Source organism: Scomber japonicus, chromosome 5, assembly GCF_027409825.1.
Source record: "Scomber japonicus isolate fScoJap1 chromosome 5, fScoJap1.pri, whole genome shotgun sequence".
Taxonomy (NCBI): Eukaryota; Metazoa; Chordata; class Actinopteri; order Scombriformes; family Scombridae; genus Scomber; species Scomber japonicus.
In genome coordinates, this window is record NC_070582.1 from 6,153,739 (window position 1) to 6,167,861 (window position 14,123).

Here is a 14,123-nt window from a genome sequence, read left to right on the forward strand (position 1 = left end):
CTTTTCTTACTTAGCTCAGGGGCTAGCCGAGCTATTCGCTAATACTATTACAGCTGTGAGCAACCATATAAGTCGTGAGTGGTCTTGAATGAATCAGGAGAATCTAAGCTTTCCAACGATGTACGGCATGAATATATATGTTTAAGGGTTGGTGTTTAAAACATCCAGAAGAACGTGTGGCTACCTCCTAACATCCGTCCCGTCCCGTAGACGGAACAGCGTGCGTTAAGTGGTTAATAACTGGAGAAATACATCCAAAAATATCTAAAACATGAAGGTGTTTTCTGCTAGATAAGTAAAGAATAAGATACTTACCTCCACACAGAGGAGCACTGAGCTACTGTAGCAGCTGCTGGTAACTTCTCACCCTGGTTGTATCAGGTCACTGCCATTAGCTGCTGTCCAATCCTGTCGTCTGCATGGAGGAACAGAACCTTCTCTGTACTCTCTCATCCTCCTGTTATGTCTGCTTTGGTCTTGCTTTGCGAGTCAATGCAAATTTCCCCTTCCGGAGCAACAGTGAGCAGGTTTTACTCAGTCAGGACCTTTACCTGCACCCTTCCCAGTGGCTCTCTCTTGTGTTTCTCTTGTGGTCCAGCTGGAGCTACCGCAGTGTCTGAGTACAGACTGTTACATAACGCTGGATAGACTATCTCTAGGCCCAGTTTATGGCTCTCATATGTTATAATTACATTCACATTGTTTAACATAGATTTTAAGACATTTCCAAGATTGTTAAAAACTTTTGCTCATCTGGATCAAATATATTCTGTCCCTTGTGCACTAAAGAGGAAAGAAACAGGCTGTGTCTCTTCACCTGCTTTGTACAATTAAAGAAAATATAGATGTGTCACTATGTATTAACATGTAAAATGATATGAAATAAAACTGATGTAAAAATGTAAATTGTAAAAAAAAAAAATATGACTAATATACGTCACTTTGGCTGCCATCTTTTTGTGTGTGTGTGTGCAGCAGATGGAATATTTTTTGATCCAGACTGACTAAGAAGTCTTTGAGGATTTTGGAAATTCTTACACTATATGACTAAAAGTATGTGGACATTCCATATACTTATGTGAACTCTTAGTCCAGGGCTGTTTTTTATGCTTTGGGTTAGTTTCACTTACGGGAAATCTTAATGCTACAGTATACAATGACTTTATTTTAGACAATAGTGTGCTTCCAACTTTGTGCCAATGGTCCGTTTCCTGTTTCAGCATGACAATACGCCAGCGCACAGCCAGCTCCATAAAGGAGAGTCTTTCCCAGCTCGATGTGGAAGAACTTCACTGGCCCTGCAGAGAGCTTTATAACCAGGCTCCAACATCTGGTGAAAAGCCTGAAACCAGAAGAGTAAAACCTCTTTTTGCAGCAGATTAATGCCCGCAGTTTTGGAAAGAGGCGTTCATCATTTGAAAATGGGTGTAATGTCTGGGTGTCCACATACTTTTGGTCTCTCTATGACTCAAATGTTATAAAAAATAAATTACCAGGCAAAACGTTGCACACACTTTCTCATTGAAGGGAATGAGGAAGTGTGTTCAAACCTTTGTGCGTAAGTGAGGCGCAAACTGGAGCTCGGCCACAAGTGTAGTAATTGAAACAAAAACCTGGAGGCAGCATTTAACAGCTAGTCTGTGTCCCGTTTCTATTGTGCCCATTGTAGCTTTTGACATTCATCCATGAATGATTAAAACAATGAACCATTGTTAAGTTGACTTGACTACATTCTCAACACGTTACCGTTGAACGGTACGGTTTACAGTGAGAGCTTGCCTCAGGCTGTGTATTTATAAATTAACTTGAATTCAGTCAAGAAACTAGAAATCAGTCTCCTGAGCATTGCCCAACACGTTTATTTGTTTCTCCTGTAACCATGGAAATGCTGTGCCAGGGCTGGAAAAAAAATGCTATGAGCAACACTACAGGCATTGGGCCTCACTGTCACAGACTCATACGAAGGTTTGGAGGGCACTGCTGCTGGAAATGATTTTTCTGCTCTGCTCAAGCTTCATTCTTATGTATTTTTTTCCACAAGTAGCTTCAGCTGGCTGCTTCCAGCAGCACAGATGAATGAAACCAGTATCTACTGTGAAGCATTACACAATTAGATTTGTGGTGACTCAATATCACAAGTAAAAAGGAACAAATAATCCACTGTTAATAGCTGACTTCATCATGGAGAGGGAACATGCTAATGATCACTTACACTGTGGATTAAAAAAAACATAAACAAATGCACACTGGATTATATTAAATTTTAATGTGCACAGCGTGGTATTGTACAGTAAAAGCAAGGAAGGAAAAAAAAATCATTTTTTATAAAAATATCACCTTTAGAGCTTAAAAAAACTCAATTCAAGAAACAGGTGCTATGATAATTACTATCCCTGTGAAAAGACAGCAGGTAGACTGAAGGTGACGGAGTCAAAGCGTGCTGAAGTGTCTTGATAAAACATAACCCTCCCCAACCCAGCCCATCACAGAAACACCCCCCCCCCATCCATCCATTCACCCATTTCTGGGGTGAGAGGCGTCAGTTTGATGCTTTACAGCATCTTGTCCACAGTCAAAGAGGGGCAGCAGAATAAATCATAAGGGGGAATCAAGAAAACAAAAGACAAAAACAGAGGGAGGGTGCAAAATTATGACCAGATAACAAAATGAATCACATATTGAACCTCATATTGTCTTTATTCCAATGCATTAACCTGTGTAAGTACCACAGTGCGTAAGAAAAACCTCCACACAAACTCGTAACTGCACGCTCTAAGTGCACAGTGTGCAAACGTAACTGTTAGTACTCTACTACCTTTGCAAATGAGTTACATGGAAAGGAGATTTCCATTAGTGCTATTCACTAACAATACTTTCCTATAGATTAGTGCACTGGAATGAGGCCATAGCTTAAGTCTTATCAGGGCTTATCTTCTGCATAAACACCCATACAGTACATACAGGACATCAAAACAATGGCAAATTAACCCCTCAAGTTCTTCATATTTATACTGTAGAAAAAAAAGCATATGTAACTAAGATGATGTGCATTTAAAAGCCTTAAGCCTTCATTGTTAAAGGGCAGGCCTACATTGGTCTGGAAATAAAAACAAACAAACAAAAAAAAGTGAAATCCAAATGCTAACATTCTCTGTCACACACTCATCTTCTCATGAGGATGATTGTGATGAAACCTGCACTGAAAAAAAAAACATTTCGAGATGGAGGCAAAGTGGGAAGCTGATGCATAGAGCGAGTGAGCTGAGATGCAGAGATGCAGATCATTCCTGCATCAGCAGGCAGCATGGCGGGCGTGACGGTGGCGGACGGCGAGTTGCTGGCAAGGCGACGCAGGTGGCATGCAGGAAAAAGGGCAGGTTCAGTGTGTCAGACTGCTGGATAGCCAGGCGGAGGGGGGGAGGGGGGTAGGGGGGATTGGGAGGTTGGTTTTGGGGGTTGGAGGTCAGGGGGGGCAGAGGGAGGGCGTGGTTGTGGCGTGGGGGTTGTTTTGTTTTTGCTGAGTCAGATGGAATTTGGCAGCGCTCTCTCTTTTTTTTTTTTTCTATCTGCTTTGACCTGGCCAACGCTGACATCACACCATCACGACCCGGCCAAGCGGCTCCGAAACCAAACACAAACAAGCGCGAGAGAAGACAGTGATACATCCTGACATCCTCCCTTCACATGAATCAATAAAATGATAAGCTGTCCACAGAAACAATAAGAATGGAAGGAATTTACGTTATGTGGAAAAAAACTAACAGAAAACTGGTTTGGAGCTCAAGTTGTTTGCAAGATAAAATAAACAGTGAGGAATATTTAAAAAAAATATCTAGAACACAAACAAAACAAAAACCCCCCCGCCCCCACAGAACAACCCTTTGATTTCCTGTGCCCTGTTTGGTTAAACCAGGACTGGAGAGAAAAAAACAGCTGGTAGAAGAGGCGGGACCAGGTGCTGTGTGACCGCGCCCCTTCATCTCCAAACCTCCCCCAGCCCAACTCCGGAAACGTCTCACCTCTCATTTCCCAGAGGTCTATTTTTTTGTCTTCTTCTTTTTTTTTCTGTTCTGACCTTTCCCTCCGTCTTTGTTGCTCCAGCTCTACAATCCTCCCTCCCCTCTTTCCGTTAATCCTCCTTCTCCTCCTTTTTTTTTTTTTTGGACGCTACACCTCCTTGGTTATGCTGACTCGGACACTGCTGAGGCACTTGCCCATGGCCTCGAACAGCGGGTCGCAGAAGGTGTGAACGAAGATGGAGTAGACGCGGCTGATGCACTGGATCTCGATCAGGTAGCTCTTGACGCACGGCACCACGGCCCAGATGTGCACGAAGGACAGGATGGCGAAGAAGATTCCCCAGATCAGCGCCAGGGGGATGCCGACCAACACCGTCAGCAACCGGTAGCACCAGTACTTGGTGACAGTGAAGGTGGTGTAGCTCGCTTTCCACACGCCGTCGAAGCTGTAGGTCCCTGCAGGCTCGGCGATAACATCCTCAAAGTCCACCTGAGAAGAAAGGCAGAATAAGAATGAGATAATGATGCCATAAACACTTTCAAGAGCCAACAGTCTCCCATAGTGGCATTTACAGTGAAGGATACAGTTAGATTTAGCAAAAAAAGGCTCCACTCCAAAAAAATCCAGGCAGCAAAAGGGAGTCTGCTGAGAGGACTAATTACCGCCTTAACAAACATACATAAACACCAAATCTAAAACCAAAACCAAAACCATAAGTAGGAGTCTGAATATGTTTGAATAAGTGGAGTGATAGCATTAATAATGGGTCAAATTTTGCATGAATATAACTGGATGCTACTAGCCAGCTGACAGCCAAGTAGCTGATGAATGAGCTGGAAGGATGACTTTAACAGCTGTTGCCAATTTGCTAATGCAAGCCTGACTTTAGTTCTTTGGCTGTATCACCACAACACATTTTCTGTTGAGCTTATCAAATATAATTTTTAAATGTTTTGAGGAGGAAAAACAAGGCAATTTCATTACGGACATTAACTTTGGGTGGCAGGAGGACTCTCATAGATGGATATCTTAAAAGCTTGTTGCATTCAACTAAAAGTACCATGGACTGATAGCATTATAACAAGTGGCAGCTGGTGGCTCAGAAAAATCTCTGACACCAATTGACACCCATTCAAACAACTTCAAAGAGTCTAAATCGCTAAATTCAGGCCTTCTGATAAGTCTGCTGGTCGTCATTTTGGAGATTATTGCTCTCTTAATATGATTTGAAGACTTATTGTAAGCTAACGTTATCTTTGGTCTGAGGCATTCCTTATTTCAGTAGGTTCTGGCTCCAAATGGAAAAGATGGCGCCGACCATAAGCTCCAATTCTGGGCTTCAAACAGGCTACAATGCTAATCAACAGGTGATGTCACAGTTTGCTCCATCTGTTTTAAGTAGTGAAAGTAAATACAAAACACTAGCAACCACCCCTCACTAATAGTAACTTGTATGCAGAGACAGCCAATACCCCAACATTCATTTCATTATGACTCATCAATAATATTTCACAAGCCACCACAAACCCTTTACAGACTCAAATATTATAATTTCCAAATAAATCAGCTCCTTCACTCCCTGTTGATGGAGTTTGGGATTCCTGACAAGATTTACACAGCCCATCTCCCCTCGCAGTGACTGGTACAGTCTAACCACCAACATCTGCTCCGCCCCAAAATACCGATTGCTACACACACACACACACACACACACACACACACACACACACACACTATCTCTGGCATCTGTTTTTCTGTTTGCAAATCAATGTGAGGATTTTAGTCTCCACACAGTCTAGATAGATGGATAGATGGATAGATAGATAGACAGATAGATAGATATATAGATTTTTTATTTTTTTAATTATAATTTTACTTTATTTTTATGGTAATTTTTTTTTTCTATTTCATAGTTGTCTTTAATTTAACTTATGAATTTCAATATAGGTAGAGGCCCTGTATAAGCCCTTTTGGGTTTCTTGCCGCTACCTTGCACCTTTCTTTTGTTGTTATTTCTTTATCTTTTTCTTTTGTCTGATTATTGTGCAAAATAAAAACCTATTTGTAAGTTGTATATAAATTAAATAGAAATAGAAAAATAGAAAAAGTTGCATAGAAATGGGCAAATGAAAGGCAGAATTTCAGCTATTTTTGGGTAGGAATAATGCTCACAGACAGACTGGTGGTGATGGTGGTTTAGGGACATTATGTCATTGTTTGATATATGTGAATAATTATTAAGGTGAGTCCAGGTCCTAGCAGTTTTTAGATCTGCTATTCTATACACTCTGTGTGTGGTACGTCCTCTCTGGAAAAATCTTGTAGTGCAAGGCAATGGATGTGTTTCACTTTTCTGGTTTGAGTGGAATAAACAGGAGAAAGCTGCATAGTTAACCATGGACAAACAACAGAAAGAGTGCTTCCCACGGATACTCAACAGTTTATCAACTTTCCCTGTAACTTCCCTATCAACATTCCCTAGTATAAGGGAATGTCCACCTCTGATTACGGTGAGTCAGGACTGTAAACACATCTCTTGGCCCTTTAAATGGGACGATGTGTGCAAGTGTCCGTGACCTGAGCGGCTCTGTTTAAAAGGACGGAGGGAAAAGTGGCAACTTGCTCACTGTAAACACAATGCAGCCTCTCCCTCTCATCCTCTACACCAGCTTATAAGCACAGAGTCAATATTTATTTTACAGTTACTTGGAGACAGGAGCTGGAGCTGGAGCTACCGAGAGGTAATGGAGGTAATATCAATAAGTCACGCAGATATTATCCAGCGTCTTCACTGACACTGAAATGGAAAAGTGCTTCGTCTTTAGGTATCAACTGCTTGGAGGAAGTCACGCCCACTTACACAAACTGCTAGCAGACATCAGAGAAGAAGACATTATGGTTCACTTTTACCACTGTTGATTTTCAGGCAACTGTTTTTAAACTGGATATGACATGAGTTTTTCATCTGTGAAGCTATGTTTGAACATGGATACTTATCGGATTTTAAATAGAATAAGACAATGAAACTCTTTATCTATTCAATAAAGTTTGACATTTTGACTTTCGCTTTCTTGTAAAGGGTTAGATCAGAAGTTCAGTACCTCTCTCATGTGTGTCTGTTAAATATCAAGCTGGAGCCTGGAGATAGTTAGTATGGCTAAGCATAAAATCTACTAACCAAACCCTTTAAATTAGACCATTCGGTGGCAGGATATAGTGACTTCTCATAAATCCCCACAATAAAACCACAACTTGTCATGTTTACATTTCAGTTTTTTTGTTTGGATTAGATTCATAACATGTTAATGAGTAAGCTTTAGGAGATGCTGGTAGGAGGATTTTCCTTGTTGGATGGAGCACAGTTTGTTATTTCCCATTCCCATTATGCTAAGCTTAACTTCCCTCCTCCTAACTCCATCTAATCTTGAATAAGACATTTTAGATAAGATAAGATTTACATTTGTATCACTTGTTCTAAAAAATAAAAAAAAACCTTTAAAAAAACTCAATTTCAGAATAAAGTACTTGATAAAGACAAGATTTGTTTATTTGCAGCTGTATATAAATCTAATGTTCACAATTCACCTCTAAAGAGTTATGAATGCAGAGTAGAAAACATATTTTAGGTCTGACTTACTTGTTATTCATTATGAAAGAGTCAATGTCATGTTTTTCCTATCCTGGACATCTTATTTTGGATCCCAGAAACGTTTTTTTTTTTTTTACCCTTGAAACAGCAGCTTGTAGGTCCAATTCTTTTACTCCAAGCAGTCTACATAAAGCCTCTCTCTCACAGCACTAACTGGCGGAGCTCACTACAAGCCTTATAATATAAATCTGACTGCAGCCACAAAACCAGCGCGGCGGCGTCCATTTAATTTTTCCACAGCTACAAATTTTAAAGTGGACCAACTCTGCGCCAGTTTCCAGAACTTTGATTGAGACTAAATGAGAGCCTTCTGCAGAGAGAGAGGCACAAACACAACCACAGCAGGATGGTGGAGATTTATTTATTTATTTATTTATTTATTTTTTACTTCATAAAGTGAAAAGCTGTTTTGGTGCTCTTAACTTTCCAGGTTTCTTAAAAGTTTTCTAAATGATGTTCAGTACGTAACATTATGAAGGAAGTCTGGCTCTTAACTAACAGTCTCTATGTCAGGGCTGGTTTGACTTTATGCTTCTTCAGGGGAGGTTGTTCTTTTCTAAAAAAAATACTCTATTATTAATTTGGGGATTTTGGTTAGACTGTGGGGAACGATCACACAGAAATTTCCATTTCCATGTCAATAAAAATCAACAAAGTGAGCATTTACATTACAAAAAGCCTTTAAAGCAGCATATTAAAGCTCCTTATCCTTTAACAGCAGCTGCACAGTTATGCAGAGACTAAGTGAGGATCCTCTGTGGTCCCGCCAGTGGTTTGATATGAAACAATCGAGTCTCGGGGTCAGCATGTGACCTGTTGGCAAGGCAACCGTATTATTGAGTAAATAAGGCTATGTGCTATTTCCAGAGCTCTATCTTCAGGCTGCACCACGCTTCAACAGACAAAGCCAGTCAGAGTGTGCCACGTTAATGGACTCTTTTGTTAGTTTGAAGGCCTTCAGTCTTCAGGGCAAATGTTTGGTTTGGTTCAAGAGAGATTAAGATGATTGACAGCGGTCATTTGTGACCAGCAGACTTTCAACTGAGGGTAGTTTTTACTGCAAAAGAGCAGAGTAGTTGCACTTTTGATACACTATTCTTCCCCTCTATTTTTTTTTCCTGATGAAACACATCTTCTGTTTTTATTTTTGTAGTGTCATCATTATCTTTCTCAAATTTGCATGATATTTGGATGGAAGCAAATCCCGCTGCACTGAGTTTGAAAGATTTGCATGAGCACCAGATGGCTCATTACACAGAGGAGTGTGTGATAAAAAAAACTTACAGAAATATTGATGAGATTTCCACACAAAGACAAAAATAAATCTATAATCAGAAGAAGATATCCCAGAAGGAGGTAGTTAAGTAAGAATATGATCAGCAGCCAACCAAACATAGGCTTTACAGTTCCAGAGGGAGTGTTTCTTTCCTTTTGTTTTGACTTTCAGTAGTTTGGCTCTGCTGCTGCCCTGTGAGCTCAAACTTCTCACAACTCCCTCTCAAAAATGTTCTCCAGTGGGGGCATTTTCACTCCTCTGACTACTGGGCTCGAGCCCCTCCTCTCTGCTATATAAAGACCCACAACTTCACCGGAGGAAAAAAAAACCTCTCTTTTTGCAAGGCAAACTCCACATGCATGTCAGTAATGGAACTTGTTTGATGTGGCCAGGTGATTGAGACCAGCTGCAGCAGCTACAGGAGAACAGCATGCATCCCTTTGATTACAAGAATCTACCTGTGTGTGTGTGTGTGTGTGTGTGTGTGTGTGTGTTACATAAAGAACGTCTGGATGCATGCACACATTTACGTTTCAGTAGTGTATGTGTGTGTGTGTGTGTGTCGAGGGGGGGGGGGGTTACTGGAGGGGATTCCCTGCCTGTGCTTTTTTATTTGGGCACACCAAACACGCTTCCACTTGGCAGGTCTGTTTCATTGACCTCAAAGCACCTTGGAGCTGCAGTATATAGCGCACTGTAAAAAAATATAGGCTCATCAGAGTTTAGTCTCCAAATCCAAAAAGGGAGACACTGTTGCACCATTGAGTTCCTCACAATGGAAAATAAAGCATGTTATTTCATCTAAATGTTTCACAGGTGGCTTGAAATGCCGTCACGGTTCGTTAAGTCTGTATGAAGGGATTTCTTAAGGAACTCTAAACAGTACGAACAGTGGATGCAGTATTCAAAGCCTACCACAATGTAATATATACCTGTATACCTATACTGTAAGAGTCCAGCATTTAAAATTTGTTAAAAGTTAAAGTGCTTATTTTATGGCCCCTACCAGTCTTTATAATATTGAATTATTATTAATGATGTATTTAAATGCCACAGTTGACAGAGAGTGAGCTTATTACACTCTTATGTACTATTCTCTAGAGTAATTTACATTACACACTATATTATATGCTCATTACATGGTTTTGATCTTTATCTGTAAAGAAACAGCAAGTAAGTAGCTACAGCTGTTGAATCAAGATAGTCAGTGTTTAAAATGTCACAGTAGGCCAGAGTTGTTTAGAAGTGTTATGAAAAATGACTTAAAGTACCTCAGAATTACAAAAGAAGTAGTTGAGTAAGAGTTAATGTACTTAGTTACTTTCCACCACTGCCTGTAAGCCTTTTGACAGCAGTTTTAATTTTTACAGTGTACGTTCATGTGATCTCAGATAATTTCGGCAGCCGTCTGTTGAGTTGATTAGAGAGGGGCAGGACAATCATAAAACTGTATTCTATTCTGAGACTGGAAGGAGAGTCTGACTCACTGTCACAGCGGAGGAGAAGGGAGACAGACACACACACAGAGAGAGAGAGAGAGAGAGAGAGAGAGAGAGAGAGAGAGAGAGAGAGAGAGAGAGAGAGAGAGAGAGAGAGAGAGAGAGAGAGAGAGAGAGAGAGAGAGAGAGAGAGAGAGAGAGAGAGAGAGAGAGAGAGAGAGAGAGAGAGAACAGAAAATAGGAAAAAAAAGAGATCATTCATTTACTTGCAGAATGTCCAAAAGGGTGATATTTCCCCTCCCTAATTTACAAGCCAAATTCAGCTAGTTCCTTCTCTTCAACGAGAGGAGCTTCTTCAAACTCTCCTTGGGTAAAATGTCCATGTGGCAGAACTGGAAGAAGAGTCGGTCTCTATCTGCTCTGCTGGTCATAAGGAACACATGCTTTGTGCTTTTAGTCCTTACACCAGATTGATCTTCTTTCCCTTACAAACATATCCAAATGTGTCACATGTGAAGCTTATTTAACATTTTTTTTTATCACATGTGGAGAACCATGTTTTGTCCCATATTGGCACATTAGGGATAAATTCACATGATAGATATATATGTGTGATTTGCAGAATATCTGACATGTGAAATATAAGACAGCTTATGTGAAACAGCAGCTCACCTGTGTGATTTCTGCTATAGAGAAATGTGATTTTAGGACATTTTTCATGTAATAAAAACTCACGTTACATCTAATTTCTCTCTCTCATTCTCATTTTGAGTTTTTTTTTAAGTAAATCACACTTTTGCTCCCAAATCTGTTACTATTTTTAAAGTATTCATTGCATGTATTGTTTATTTTATGCTGTTTATAATTTATATCAAAACATTACAAGGAAGCATCCATTCGACCTCATACCAGTGACCTGACCTAAGAAGTCACTTACAGAGGGGGGGATCTTTCCAAAATGTCAATTATAATATGAGAGCTGATGCAGCCAATGAAGAACACATGCATATTTGCTCTCCTGACGCAACTGCAAGCATGAAGGGAAGAAGGGAGAGGGAGTAAGGAGGAGTGTAGAATGGGAGGAAAGGAGGAGGAGGGGGGCGAAGGAGGGATGGGGAGTGGTGAGGGATATCCCTTCAGACTAACCAGCTACTTGGGTGTTTCCCTGTTTTAACAAGGCAGAGTTCAGGCATTTCAAAGAGTTGACCCGTCCTGTCCCACGCAGCAAGCTGTGTGACCCCACTCTGATGGAAAAACCTGCCCCAGCTGGAGAGCAGCGCGGCCGGGCTCCTACAGCGGCTGCTCCCCACTTCCATACAGATGCGTCAGGTGGCTTGTAGCGCACCACTCCTCTGCTGCTACAGTACAAACTCTCTCCCTCTGCTAACTCCTTTTCAAATAATAAACACTCGCTATTGGTGCGGCCACATCGCTCTCTAATGAAGAAAAAAAAACTACTTTCCCAACAGCAAGGCGTGTGCAATAAGGACTGTGGGAAATGTGTGTTTCAACAACAGGAAATTCGTAATGTTTCCTCTGTGAGGATGTTCAAGTATTCAAGTCCTCTGCTCACACAGGCGCGCAGATATTTACGCATATGATAGCTCTCCATTGTGTATCGCCTCAATGAGCTGCAAAGCATTCTCCTAATAGGGGAAAGTCGTTGAAGGGGGGACACGGCTGGAACCACTGACTCACTCACAGCCGCACTTATCACCAGTTTGACAGCTCCTACCCTTTAGCGCACTCTCCCAGAGTTTATTTCAATTTATAAGGATGGTCAGGCAAACACTGAGCAGAAATACAGTGCAAACTCTGCATCAGGTATTTAAGGTGAAGTTATAGTTTCAGTTTGGCAAAAGAAAAAGTGAGAAAGCTCACAACAAATGCAAGTTTATATCAAAAGTTTTAAGTTTCAAATTTAACAAACAGCCTTCCAGGTTTGACTCACCTTGACAACGTCCTCGTTTATGCGCTTGGGGTCCCGGTTGACCAGGTCAATCTCTTTGGTGTGGATATCCTCCATCGTCTTTTCGTTCAGACTTTCGTTGTCCATGTCTTTGTTGTTGGGTTTGTATATGTTCCCTTGTTTTCGGATGAACGGCGAATGCAGAAATTCCTGTCAGGATCCAGAGGAGGCAGAAGAAAAAGAGAGTGAAGAGGAGGAGGGATAGTGTGCAGTGCGCTGAGAGGGAGAGAGACTGGAGCTGAGAGTTAACCAGCCTGCCCCACAAACAGGGATGGGTTTAAATGACTAGAAAAAGCACCACACCCCTCAATCCATCCGCAAGGGGTCCTCACCACCCAGTCAGAAGTTCAACATCCTGAGATACGCTTGATTCAACAAGTACCTGTGTGCATGGCAACGGTTCTAGGAAATGCGTAAAAGCGCATATCTCAAACATAATGTAATACTCCCTCTAAGAGTCCTTTCCTGGATAGATTTTTGACATATTTTAAGAAGCATTGTTTATAGACTGTATTTACACTATTAGCATAGTGAGTACATGTTGAAATTTAAGTGCAATATAAACAAAAAATGGCAGATTTCCGTGTCCATGACTCCAAAAGTGAGTGCGTAAAAACCTCTTGGGTTCCAACAGACTTGCTGTTCTTCGCGCACCTAATAAGGCAATTTTGATGTAAACTAACACTCATAAGGCTTAGATAATGTTAAAGCTTGTGCATGATTTACAACTGAGACCATATGTTAGAACAAGCTTGAGGATTTGCTGTCCAACTTTTACGCACGAAAATTTAAACTCAAAACAAAGTGAAGAAAGTAATCGGTTACTGTGCCAGAAGAGGATTGTAGCAGGTTAAATCTCACCCCCACATGCTAATGCATTCTGAATGGTCCTTCACATTCACTGAGCTGGTGTGGGAGAAGCGTTCACGACTAGGTGCCAGGAAAAGATAACGATTGTGAAACAGTGTTAAAAAAAAAATCCAAAAATGTTCTTTTAAGAATATTAATTATAAGGGAGTTTAATCAGAACATGGATAAGGAAAAAATGCGCACCAGCTTAAAACTTCCAACTAAAAATAGTGCCAGCTGCAGAGGAGAGCTATACTGTACCTCGTCTGTTTCGCCGTCCTTCAGTCCTCCTGTCATGCTGTCCTCAAGTTTAAACCGATTAACGGAGTGAACAACACACAAGAAGACAATATAGGAAGCCGAGTGGGAGGCGTGGAGACTAACTGAGAGGACCGGGGCTCTTCTCAGAGACCTGCAATGAATACAATTCCTGCCCTTTTTCGCCGGACGTGACCAGAATTTAATGCCAGAGCTGTGAGGGGAAACCTCTGGTGGTTCCTCGGATCCCACACTGCGCGCTTAACGCTGCTCTGGAGTCACCTGCGAGCAGAGAGACAGGGGAGCCACAGTGTAACCTGCACTGCTGAAGGAGAGACTGACGTGAGCTCAAGCTAAAGGGGTGTTGTACCTGGCATGGAATGACTTTATTTGGGGATCAAGGCAGAGTATAGGAACCTTTTTGTTCAGTGAACTGTGGGCGTTAATTGGGAATGGCAAGGTGTTTGTACTTGCCATAGCTCGGCCCGGGGGACTCTTAATTCAAGTGGTTATAATGGATAAACGGGATAAAGAATAATATAACACAAATCATAAAGTCGTGAATAAATAAGAAAAGTAGAGAAGCTGTCAGAGTCCATATAGCTATTTCAGTAAATACTGAATCCTGTCATGTGTTGCTTCTTTTACCCTCCAGAAAAAATA

The 14,123-nt window shown here is 41.2% G+C and overlaps 1 protein-coding gene across 1 annotated transcript; it reads right to left on the reverse strand.

Moving 5' to 3' along the window:
- Nucleotides 1-2,246: 2,246 nt before the first annotated feature.
- cav1 (caveolin 1) lies at nucleotides 2,247-13,746 on the reverse strand. The gene is made up of 3 exons (XM_053318926.1): nucleotides 13,464-13,746; nucleotides 12,336-12,503; nucleotides 2,247-4,509 (listed from the first exon to the last, which is right to left on the reverse strand). Exons 1-3 carry the CDS (start codon nucleotides 13,497-13,499, stop codon nucleotides 4,168-4,170), a joined length of 546 nt encoding a protein of 181 aa, XP_053174901.1. The 5' UTR covers nucleotides 13,500-13,746; the 3' UTR covers nucleotides 2,247-4,167.
- Nucleotides 13,747-14,123: the final 377 nt, after the last annotated feature.

Excerpts from the sequence above, each read along its gene's own strand:
- cav1 (XM_053318926.1), bottom strand. The coding sequence starts at position 13,499 with ATGACAGGAGGACTGAAGGACGGCGAAACAGACGAG. Across the intron at positions 12,504-13,463 it reads AGGACGGCGAAACAGACGAG|GAATTTCTGCATTCGCCGTT; the intron begins GTACAGTATAGC and ends GGATCCTGACAG. Across the intron at positions 4,510-12,335 it reads TAAACGAGGACGTTGTCAAG|GTGGACTTTGAGGATGTTAT; the intron begins GTGAGTCAAACC and ends CTTTCTTCTCAG.